The following is an 11,954-nucleotide window of genomic DNA, read 5'->3' on the forward strand; positions in this document are numbered from 1 at the left end:
TATGATTTATAATGATTTCTTGTTCAAATGACAAAAGAAAACCTATTTTTTGGAGGAGCACAATGATGCCTGATACTAAGACAATAAGAAATTTCCCTGGAGGTGTGGAAAGGTGAGAAGCTGCTTTATAAAATGTATTGAACCGTGTCTTCGGTGGCAGCCTGAGGGTAAAACAGTGTTTCCATTTATAGGTCTGTTTCAGTGTCTTTCAGTATAGGTTGATGTCATCACACTAATGTGTGATTCTGTGCCAGCACACCATAAGCCAGCAAAAGGATAAAGATTTCTAGTGCAGAGGTGTAGATGTGACTTCCAGCTCATCATCCTCTAGCATCCTCTGTAGATCACCTCTCTCTGCTGAGCTTTCCATGGGTATTAGAAGGCACAGTTCCTGCAGCACAGCAGTTGAACTGAGGATAGGTTTTCTTCCTACGAAAATGGAAGGGTCTTAAAATACACCTTTTACAAATTAGCTTATGTCGTTAGCATTCCTATACTTACAGACTTTCACCAATAAGTGGTATCTGTGTGTATGTGTGTTTTCCCCCGCAGGCTTTACATATTTCTACAAAGGAAAGGAGTATTGGAAATTCAACAACCAGATACTCAAAGTAGAACCTGGATATCCGAGATCCATCCTCAAGGATTTTATGGGCTGTGATGGACCAACAGACAGAGATAAAGAAGGACACAGCCCGCCAGATGATGTAGACATTGTCATCAAACTGGACAACACAGCCAGCACTGTGAAAGCCATAGCTATTGTCATTCCCTGCATCTTGGCCTTATGCCTCCTTGTATTGGTTTACACTGTGTTCCAGTTCAAGAGGAAAGGAACACCCCGCCACATACTGTACTGTAAACGCTCTATGCAAGAGTGGGTGTGATGTAGGGTTTTTTTTCCCTTTCTTTCTTTTTCCAGGAGTTTGTGGTAACTTGAGATTCAAGACAAGAGCTGTTATGCTGTTTCCTAGCTAGGAGCAGGCTTGTGGCAGCCTGATTTGGGGCTGACCTTCCAAACCCAGAGGGTTGCTGGTCCTGCACATGAGTGGAAATACACTCATGGGAAAGCTTCCATGATGCACAGTATCTGCCGTTCTTCAGTCCTTTGTCTTTCTTTGTCATTCAGTTATAGGCCTTTCCTCTGCACGCTCAATGCCCAGTCAAATTTCAGGATTAACTAAAGAAGAGGAAAAAAAAAAAGAAGAAAAGATTCTTCTTAAAGGTTTTAAATATTATTTTCCTTCTGAAGTCTGAGCCCATTTTGGGGAGAGAGAGAGAGAAAAAAAAAAAAAAAGCAAAAGAGAAAATCCACAATTTTTGCTTTAAAGCAAAGGAAAAAAAAATGTTTAAACATAAAGTCCACAATTGAACTTTCAGGAAAGTGTGAAGACCCAAAACAGCTTTGTCTCCAAAGAAGATAGCTCTGTGACTGCTATGGATAATCTCCTGCGCATCATTTTGTCAGGTGGGAGATCTGGATACACAGGCAGGACTTTAGACTGTCGGGACAGCCATTTTCCAACAAACAAGGGGCCAAAATATCTGCAATATAGTAACAGCCTTAATAATACATCCATTTTTCGTTTTATACAGCTGTTCTCAGCTATGTCCTTAATGTTTCATCACACATTTCTATTCATACCTATATTCAAAACAGGACCTTTGAATTGTTTTGAAGTGTTTCTAAACCCTCTCTTACCACCTGACCCCTCTATCATTGTGATAATATCCCCAGGTTGTATTTAGGCCAATGCCCCAGGCCTTCCATGGGTCTGTCAGGAATATTCATTACAAAGCAGAGCAAGAAGCAGTATGTTTCTGAAGTAGATTAAAGTGACAGCTATTTTGCAAGGATTTGTAATTCTAGTAATATATTGGTGTAACCCTTTGAGAACTATCAGACCAGCTTTCAGAGTCTTAGGATTGTCAGTGTTGCTATGCGGTAAATTGTAGAACTGGCCAATGTTAAAAACAGTGATAGGTTCAAGAAGTTCCTGTTTTTAAAACATATCCCATAACCCCCTTGTAATTCTAAAACGATTTACAGTACTACATGAATACACTTATAACAAACAGCAATGATATTACCTGCCCAAAATTTTCTGGCAAATAAAAAAGATATTTTGTTAACAGTATCTCCTAAGAGTGAAATTTTATTTGAACAACTGTTTATAGCAACCTAATTCTTTTTTTTTTCCCTTAGACATATTGAATTCTTGTTTTAAAATCCATTGCATGAGAATTCAATTTGCCTTGGTATACGCAGTTAGCATTGCCATTTTAAAAATGAATTAAAATGATGACTCTGAGGTTGCATGAATATCCTCCATTGCATTACCTACTGCATGTCAACCATAGTTCTCAAAGGGTTAGTATGGCTTCTGGTATTTTGCCATCCATTTGATCACTGACAGAGCCAAGAGACCACCAAAGCATTTCATTGTTGAGTGTAATTTGTCCTAAGAGCAGTATTGTCATTTTCATGTGACCTGCAGAGCAGGTTTGTATCAATATTTTTTTCCTAGAGAAAAGTCAGCAACTGACAGACCTCTTTATTGATTTTTAGGAGCTGCTTCTTGCAGTGAAAGGCTTTACAGCCACTGGGCTGTGAACTTATTAGAGATGGTCAGGAGGAATGCACCCCATGAGTCAGACATTGGCTTTGTGTGAAAGCCAGCTTTTGAGGGGATTAGCTTTTGAAACAATGAACAGCTTGCCTTGAACTTGATTATTGATCTGTTGACTGTCATTAACAACAACTTAAACATTGTCTTCTGTGAAAATTTTCCTTGAAGAGTCCTGTTCTATGTCTTTGCCCTTTGACCTTTAACTTGCAAACTGGCACAAACTGAAGGGAATATGGTGTTGCTTCTCCATGGGATTGTTAATTGTTCTCTAAAACCTCTTCAACATGAGCTGTTTCCTTAGAGTGCAGAGAGAAAGAGTGTTGATGGTGGGTCTGCAGATGGACACTTTGTCTTTACATGCACACTCTAAAAATGCCCTATAGGTAGAAGTGGTTTTTAATTTCCTTTTCATATGATTTGAAGCCTAATTTCATCATTTTAGTATAAATTACAAAAAATATAGGAAAAAAAATAACCTCAAATACTTGAATGGCCAGTGTGGCTTTTATATAAAGCAGGAATTTTATACTAGTGAAAATTTCTTACTCATTTGCTAACAATACACATTTCCAGATGATTTTTAATGAGTGTAGGTATACATTCTTATTTGGAAATGGATAGTTTGGCTGCCTTGAATTTATATTTATACTCAACATAGCATGAAAATTAGAATGCCTTTTGGTTAAACTACGTGTTTATGATTTGGTTGGGGAAAATATTTTCTAATCATGGGTGGCATGCTGAAAAGCCTTGCAGATTGATATTTCTCATAATCTGAAAATATATACTGTAAGGCTAAGAGAAAAAGAACAGTTAGAAAAGAGGAATGGCTTTATAGCAAAACATTATGCAATGCAGACTATATTTTGACAAGATATCAAAGATGATGGATTTGAGGTCCCAGAAAGCAAGGAAAGAGGACCAGAATCAGCCCTATAGCTTTACTTCAGTGCTTCCATTCTAGATGATGCTGATATTATAAAAAGAGTTAGTCACTGCTAAGCATGGAGGACTTTATACATAAGCTTGTTTGTACTGTGTTTGCTTGTGGGAGGGTTTAATTCTTTCAGGACCTTAATGTCAAGAGAAAAAAAAATGACTGGAAACTATATTTTGTGAAAGATAGAAATGAGGAACTTTGTCATTTTGGGACACGTGCAAATCATTCAGGAACTCCATCAACCTGCATTGAAAAAAAATGTTTTTTCTCTAAAATGAGAAAGAAACAAAATAAGCAATCTATTGCCTCTTTACTCATCCATCACAATATCCTGATTCATCATGAGACTGTAAGTATATAAGGGCTAGAAAATAATCACAGCATTAAGGAAAGTCTATCATGCTTGAATTCTGGCAAATGTCAAGGATAAGGCTTGAGTCATATTTACTTGAATATAAGAAGGGGTTTATGTAATAAGAGAAGGTGCATATATGGCTGCTCTCTTGAGTAAGACATTGATCAGGCTGTAAGAACACAAGAGATAAGAAAATAATAAGTACAATATAATCACAAACACTGGGATTCCATTTTTTTATTGTACACCAGTCACTTTGTAAGGTCTCTAACTCTTCTTCAGTTAAGATTTGGAAAAATATCAATTATAATAAAATAGTGAGAGTGACTAATTGATCTATCATATTAGAATAGTAATTCAAAAACCATATGGGATAAATTACCAACAACATAATGTATCAATCAGTCCAGTTCCAAAGAGACATGCAACCTAGGTAATATTTTTCATCTCATCCCTAACAACATGTAAAGCTCAGACCTACAGATTCCTAAGTCAAATGAAAACCCACTTATTCTCACAAAAATATTCTTCTGTTTTGTTATTTCTCATTACTTTACCTGCTATAAACACAGATGTAAACAAGATAATGTTCTTTATATAAAATGTCTCTATAGTTTATAATTTTAGTCAAATATTATTGTTCTGTATATTATTAACTGGACAGAATGAAGTATTAAAAGAGCTGAGCAGCTTGTATTCTCTGAAGCAGAAATTCCACATCACCCTTGTAGAGAAGATTGTAAATTAAACTCTTGACCCATTTTAGAACAAAGTATCTGCTGATATGGCATTGTTAGCCATTGAATACTGATGCTCTTTACAGTTGCAAGTGTTATATAGCTAACTTAGAGAACATTATGTATTACTTGCAAAGACAACTTCTGTTATCAATCAGAAAGCAAGGCTTTTCTGAGTCAAATATAATAAATTACTAAGTAATGATTACCACAAAATAATTACTAAGTAATAAAGGATACAGACTAGTTTACTGAAATAAGCAAATGTTCCTCTTATTACTGAAATTTCCTATAATCTTTTTAAATTTGAACATAATTTGGCTTTTCATATACTATATATTTATTTTCACTTCCTTTCTGTGTGTGATTAAAAACACAATGTGTTTGCTAGGTGTGGTGGTGCATACCTGTAATCTCAGCAACTTGGGAGGCTGAAGCCTCTCAAGCTGTCTTCAGAGCATTGAGGACAGCCTCAACAATTTATTGAGTCCCTAAGCAATTTAGTGAGACACTGTCTCCAAATTTAAAGGGCTGGGGACATATGTAGCTCAGTGGTATAGCACCATTGGGTAAAGCACTGTTGGGTTCAATCCCTAGTAACAAAACAAAACAAAAAAACCTACACACACACAATGTGGTGGATAAGAACATTGCCCAAACTTCTCTGGTAGTTCCAATACATGGATAATGTTGTATATACTGGATCCTAGGAATGGTAATGTAATACTTGCAAGTTCTCCATATTGTATTGCTATCTCTAGTATGGTGCAAATACCCATACTTTGTGGATCTTACAGTAGAATAACCAGTGTATTCATATTGACTAAACTCAATGTGCTGTCTAAAGAGGAATGAATGTTTTGATCAAATAGACTTGTTAAACAAGAGTCATGAAAAGAATCTCTTTTTTAAAAGTTTTCAGAGTTATTTCCAGAAGCTAATAAAGGCAGTGATTCACTGACAGTCTTGAGTCTTTGAGATTCTAGTATGTTCTGGAACAACCTTGTAGATGGTGATGAGCTCTTTTCAGCAAACACAGCAAAAGTTTAATTTTTGATGCTCTTAAGAACAATCCCAAAGTATCACAGATGTCAAACAGAATATGCCATCTAAACAAAAAAAGTAAAATCAACTGACATTACAAATGCTGTAAATACAATCTAAGCCAATATATGATATCACCGAAGGTGTCAATCAGCCATATTGGAGAATCTAACCATTCCAGTGGATTTCATGAACCTTTGTGATACTGATTTATTGTGACCACAGGAAACACATGCTACAGCATATGTATCTAAATTATAGTTCCCATGTTGTCAGAAAAGGAAACATACCTGCATCAGAAAAGATTTAACAGTTACATTTTAAAAGTTAGAACTTCATATAAAAAAGAAAATAGCAATCAGAGATAGTACCACACCATAAATAATGAAAGCTATATTTAATAAATATAATGGACAAGGAAAAGGAAGAAAAGAGTCTTTTATAAAATGTAAAGACACTATAGCACTTGATAAAACAACCAGTAATTTCACTTTAGCAAGTATAAAAATAGTAGAGAAAATTGCAACTTCAAGCTCTTTGCAGTAGTGATGAATATGCGATATGTCAATGTATATATTTAGCCAGTGGTCATTAGATGTTACCTGCATAAACACATGTGATACTCATGCATTGCCTTCTAGCCCCAAAATTTCAGAAATAGGTGTTCAGTAACCTCCTCCATTGGAAAGATATATAATGTTAGAATCCCCTGAGAAAAGCCATTTCCCTAGAATAGAAATTTACCTCAATAATCATGGAACACAAAACACTTGGCATAGTAGCAAAAGAGTTGCCTTAGTGTTACAGTCTCATCTAAATGTAATCTTCATCTTCAGTATACTGCTCAAATCATCTCTCATTTTTTTCTATTGGTATAATTTTGAAGTAATTCTGAAATATTTCAGATCAGATAAATAACATTCAATTACAAATATCTCTTTCAACATATGTCTACTTTGAAATTTAAACCAATAGTATAGAAAGCCTAAGAATGAACACTAATTTGACACACTTACAGAAATGGAAGGAAAAACACGTTATATCTTTCTTCAGAGCAAGGTATCATCAACCCTTATTTCACTTCCAAAAACTGAAGGAAAGAATCATGATCAAGAGTAAAACCATAAATTTTTTGATTTACAGAGATGTTTCTTGAGTATTTTATTTGCTTGTCTTTGTAAAATTTCTGGTAGAATATAGAAGTAACAGTCTTCAATTTTTGAACATAATTGTGAGCTTATAATGGGACATGACGTGCATCGTTTTTTTTTTTTTTTAGAACAAAGCTAATTCGTTATACTAAGTAGGGATAATACTTTTTAATGAAAATGAGGACATACCAGTAATTCTGGCCAGTACTTAATAAGTATACAAATTATACATTAAAGACATTTATAAATGGAGGTTTTTGAGGATTCTATGCCTTTTCAATTTAAAGAGCAGTGTGTCTTAGAATTTTTCTTATACTAACATAGTGCTGAGGATAATATTCAAATTTGTACTCAACGTGTCCTTACATTAAAGGGCACATTGGACAGTGTAGGAAGACACTTTATCAACTAGAATGTTGTGCTGATTCACATAACTTTGCCATGTGCTCTGCTATAGAGCTGGATTTATATGCCCTTAAGAAGGGAGAAAAAAATCAGTTAAATATAAATATGAAAATATGATAATTATATCATGTTAGGCCCCTTAGCTTCAGAGCAAGATATCATTAACCTTTACTTCACTTCCAAAAAATGAAGGAGAGAATCGTGATCAAGAAGAAAAGGATAAACTTTTTGACTTATAGAGATGTCCCTTGACTATTTTATTCACTTGTTTTTATCCATGAAAATCCACCCATTTTCATGCCACCATGTCTGTAGCATTTGGTCTGTAGCTAGTTTGGATCCCTGGCACAATATTTTTTCCACAGGCCTTTTTATACATGCCTCATATATAATTAAGCTTTGGTGAGATGTGACTGCATGCTAGGATGCTTTTTCCTAGGTCAGGATATGGTGCTGCTTGTACTAGCTGTGTTTTATATGAATGTATGTTGCTACATTGGCCTGTCTTACCAAGATGTGGATGGAGAAAGCCTGTGTGAGCTGTCTATTGAAGTTGCTAGGATGCATGTTGTGTTTGCCATCATGTAATGCCAGTTTTTAATGTTCCCTCTTTAGATATCGACAACCTGTTTTTAAGATGAAACATTATTTTGCTTGAATTAATGATTTTCTTAGTAATACAAGGGTTATTCTTATCTCTTTTTTTTTTTCTTTTTCCTATCACTGAAGTAACTTTGCAGAGGCCACATTATTGTCTGTCTTCTCACAGTTCTTTAGTATACACCACTGCCTAGGCAAAATTATGTTTTGAGTTCTTTTGGTTATTTACTCCTTTGTATCATATGGATTCCATTATTCCTGTGTTCATAAATACAAAAGTTCACAATCTTTGTTACTCTTAAAAACATGACTTCTAAACAAGGGTGAGTGTATGCCTGTTTTTTTCTGCTCCTTCAATTCTGAAATGAGTATTTGTTTGCTTTCTGTTTTTTACTCCAAAAATGAGCTATTTGGGAAGGATATTTTATATTGTGCTGTCTTATCAGTCTCTGCCTATATTTGCATTCCTTTAAATCTCCACCTTGTGTCCTCCATTTTTTTTCCTGTTGTTGTTATACAGATTTTGATTTTTCTCTTCCTCTGTGAAAATCAAAATTGAACAACCTTCTACATCAAAGGTGGCACCCAGGAAATGTCTTTTTATTTCTTTAGTATTTTTCTTCACAAATTTTATGCAAAGGTTTAGTCCTTGTCATTTCACACATCCCCAATCTCTGTCATTGGCTTCTAACTTTTATAGAGCTATTCCCCTGAGAAAAGTGAAATGCTGACTATAATGACTGTTGTCTGTTGATAAGACAGCTAAGGAAATTTGTTTCTGCAGAATGTATAATAAATAATTATACAGTAAAGTGAATACCATAATATAGTGTTCTGTTTAAGGTACATCATGGGGACATGAATGCCTAAAGCCTTGATTCTTTGTTCTATTTCCTTTTAAGTGTAAATTACATATACATATATAAGTATAAATGTATGTGTATATGTAATTTACATTTGATAATAATAATAATTTACATATATTAGAAATAGATAGAATAAAAGGATTAGGGATATTATAGCAGCAGCTTTTCGCTGCATAGGTTTTGACTGCATCAGCATTTCTATTGTGAACCTCTATTTTTCAGGGGTTTTAGAGACTTGGCCATAAAAATTTGCTTCAAGCTTAAAAGTCTTGAAAGATTTTTTTTTTTAGGTATCTAATTTTAACAAATATATCTTGTTTTTTTTTTATATTATAGGTGGGAAATAAATGGAGTTTACTAGTTCAATTTTGTGCTGAGATAACTTTTAATAAACTTAATTTTCTAGCAAAAATAAAATCTAATTAGTGCATAGTTTATTGATGGTTTTTTAAAAGAATCAAATATTATGGACATTAAGAAATTTGCCTGCTTCATCAGTGTAGTAACATATTTTCAAAATGTTTTAAATCTTATGTACCTGTATTAACATTATCTTGATTCCAGTAGTGAATCAGTATGATAATGAATACAGATAACATCCATATAAACAATCTGGTAGTACAGATTTGGAAAAATATAGTGTATATGAGATATATATGTATATATATGCAGATATATATATATATACATGTATATGTATTTACCAGAAAGATTAAGGGGGATAAGCTCCCATGAACCTAGTTTGTCAAATAAATATTATATATTTTTTAAAAATTACATAGTAATTTATCTTTCAAATGAGATGCAAGCAATTGCAAAAGGAAAAAGAAAAGTTGTCTCTTGGGTAAACAATACACATTTTAAATGAAAATCATTTTCCTTTCTATGTTGTGTTTATGGGAAATTAAAAGAATAAAAATTAACATAGACTTTATTTAAATATAACATTAAACTGTGAAGCAGGGAGAAACACCAGGAAATTAAAATTTTAGGCCATTATCTTGTGGTTGTCTGAAAATGCTTTGCCTTTTTTATAATTCCCCCTGATGTTTTCAGTTATGGAGAGTGTATTGAACTCTTACCTTTAAGTTTCTGGATTGTTCACTTTACACTATACACTCTTTTGTTAAGTTTTTGATTATATGTAGTCTTATGTGTACAAGGAATGAAATAAATAACACATTTATTTGCCAAATGAGTTTTAAGATTTGCAGGTTGTGTTTTTTGCCCATACAGGATTCTATACATTTACACCATCTTAAATCTGGCAAATATATATATATATATATATATTTTTTTTTTTTTCCTGATAGCTTCTACCGACAAACACAAAGTTTGTTTGTGTGCAAATATAAGGCTAAATAAATGGTGCTAAAGTGTATTATGACTGTCAGATATAATCAGGCAAAATTTTGTGGTGCTTAAATTAATTTTTTCATTGATTTATTGATCAGTGCATTGAACAGTGTTTATTCACCAGTTGTCTTTTATTAGTAAATCAAGGCCTCATAGCACATTGTTAAATAAAATGGTTGACTAGTTGACTAGTCTATGTAACAGCTCACCAAGCTATTATCTCCTTAACTCCTTATAATGTTGCGTCATTAAAGGTCAAGGGGTCATGCTATTAATCTCATTCTATAGACCATTATCATGACTGAACATTTTCACAAAGTACTTATGTTTACAATGCTATAACCCTTTGACTGCTGCGGGCAACCTTTAACCACACAAATGTCACAAGCTAGAATCATCAGCATGGTTCTTGCCTTGGCAATCAAAGAGTTAAGGGCTGTGCAGTGATTTGTTTTGTATTTATTAATTTATATTTATTTCATTTCCATTCAAAGTGGGGACTAGGGGTGGGGCAGTTTTTGTCTGCTGTAAGTGTCTTAACCTAGGGAAGGGTTAAATGGCTTTTTATACTATTGCATCTTCTGTATTTACCATCAATTCATTGTGTTGTAATTAAAAAAAAAACTGTCAATAAATAAGAGAACAGAAAAATGGTTCATAGACATTGTGGTTTTACTCAATGAATGATATACTCACATTTATGACTAATGTGTAGGATATGATCTAGGGCAGAAGTCTTTACCATCTACATATTTCTAATTATTTTGAATGTACTTGAGTAATTGAGGGCAGCATCTCCTTTTGTCTGAATGAGCAAGTATATTAAACTGACCTCATGAACTAGAGAACCATATAATGAATCACTAGATGAATATAATTGTGATCAAAGACAGAAGCAGAAAACATCACTGTATCAAATATATTTCAGGCAAGTGCCTGGGAGCATAAGACATATTAAGATTTCCTGAAACCATCAAAAAGGATAAAAGATAACTTTCATATAGGTGAGTTTAATCAATTATTAAAGGCATACATCCTAACTGTTCAAATAAAATTATTCAAGGGAATTAATTTTTATATCAAATCTTTGGCACAATCCCATGTAAGTATTTCCCTCTTCTTCTTTGTTTTTGTTTTTGTTTTCCTGCTGAAGATGAAACCTAGGGCCTTGCACATGCCCAGCACAGGCTCTCCCATTTAGCTATATCCCAGCCCTTTTTTCCTTTTAATAGTAGGTTTGTAGAAAAGGGAGCCATCAATAGAGAACTGACCACAGAGAGAAAACAAAACTGAGGATAAACATTTTAATATTTAAGATCTTAATAAATGGTCTTGAACACAGAATCTACTGGAAGATGTTTTTAAGAATGTCAGGTAGTTGTATATAGTCAAGTGCTAGACCAAGAGCTTTCTGAAACTCAAATGCAGTATGTATCCACAGTTTAAAAGGGCATCTGAATTTCAGAAAGGAATTTAGAGTGCAAATAAAGTAAAAAGATATTCTCTCATGCATAAGTCAAGGTGTATCTGAACACCTAGAAATTAGTCTTATAAATTTTAATCCATATGCAAAAGAGGAGTTCTAAAGCAGGGTAACTAACAAGATTACAGAGATTTAATTGCTTAAAGTAACAAAAAGTAGACTAGAGACAACTTTTTGTATTAAGTTTTGGGGCCCCTGAAAAAGTGGAGACCTCTGAAAAGTTTAAGAAGAACTATAAACAAAAGTTGTCAGGCTTTACACCAGGTTGAAGAATCTGCAGTTTAGCTTACCTGTAATATGGGTTATTTGCAGAAGACTTTTAGTCAAAAGATAACTTTTTTTGTAAAGTTATTAGTTACATAACTAAAAGCTATTAAGGATATTAAA

At 33.7% G+C, this 11,954-nt stretch overlaps 1 protein-coding gene across 1 annotated transcript in view; it reads left to right on the top strand.

The window, feature by feature from the left end:
* Positions 1-1,187, top strand: part of Mmp16 (matrix metallopeptidase 16) — a 253,559-nt gene extending 252,372 nt beyond the window's left edge. The window contains exon 10 of the mRNA XM_027947595.2: positions 553-1,187. Within this exon, the coding sequence (XP_027803396.1) occupies positions 553-887 (335 nt within the window). The 3' untranslated portion in view covers positions 888-1,187. The remainder of the gene's footprint in view (positions 1-552) is intronic.
* The last annotated feature ends 10,767 nt before the right edge of the window (positions 1,188-11,954 follow it).

The sequence above is a fragment of the Marmota flaviventris genome, chromosome 15 (genome assembly GCF_047511675.1).
Source record: "Marmota flaviventris isolate mMarFla1 chromosome 15, mMarFla1.hap1, whole genome shotgun sequence".
Taxonomy (NCBI): Eukaryota; Metazoa; Chordata; class Mammalia; order Rodentia; family Sciuridae; genus Marmota; species Marmota flaviventris.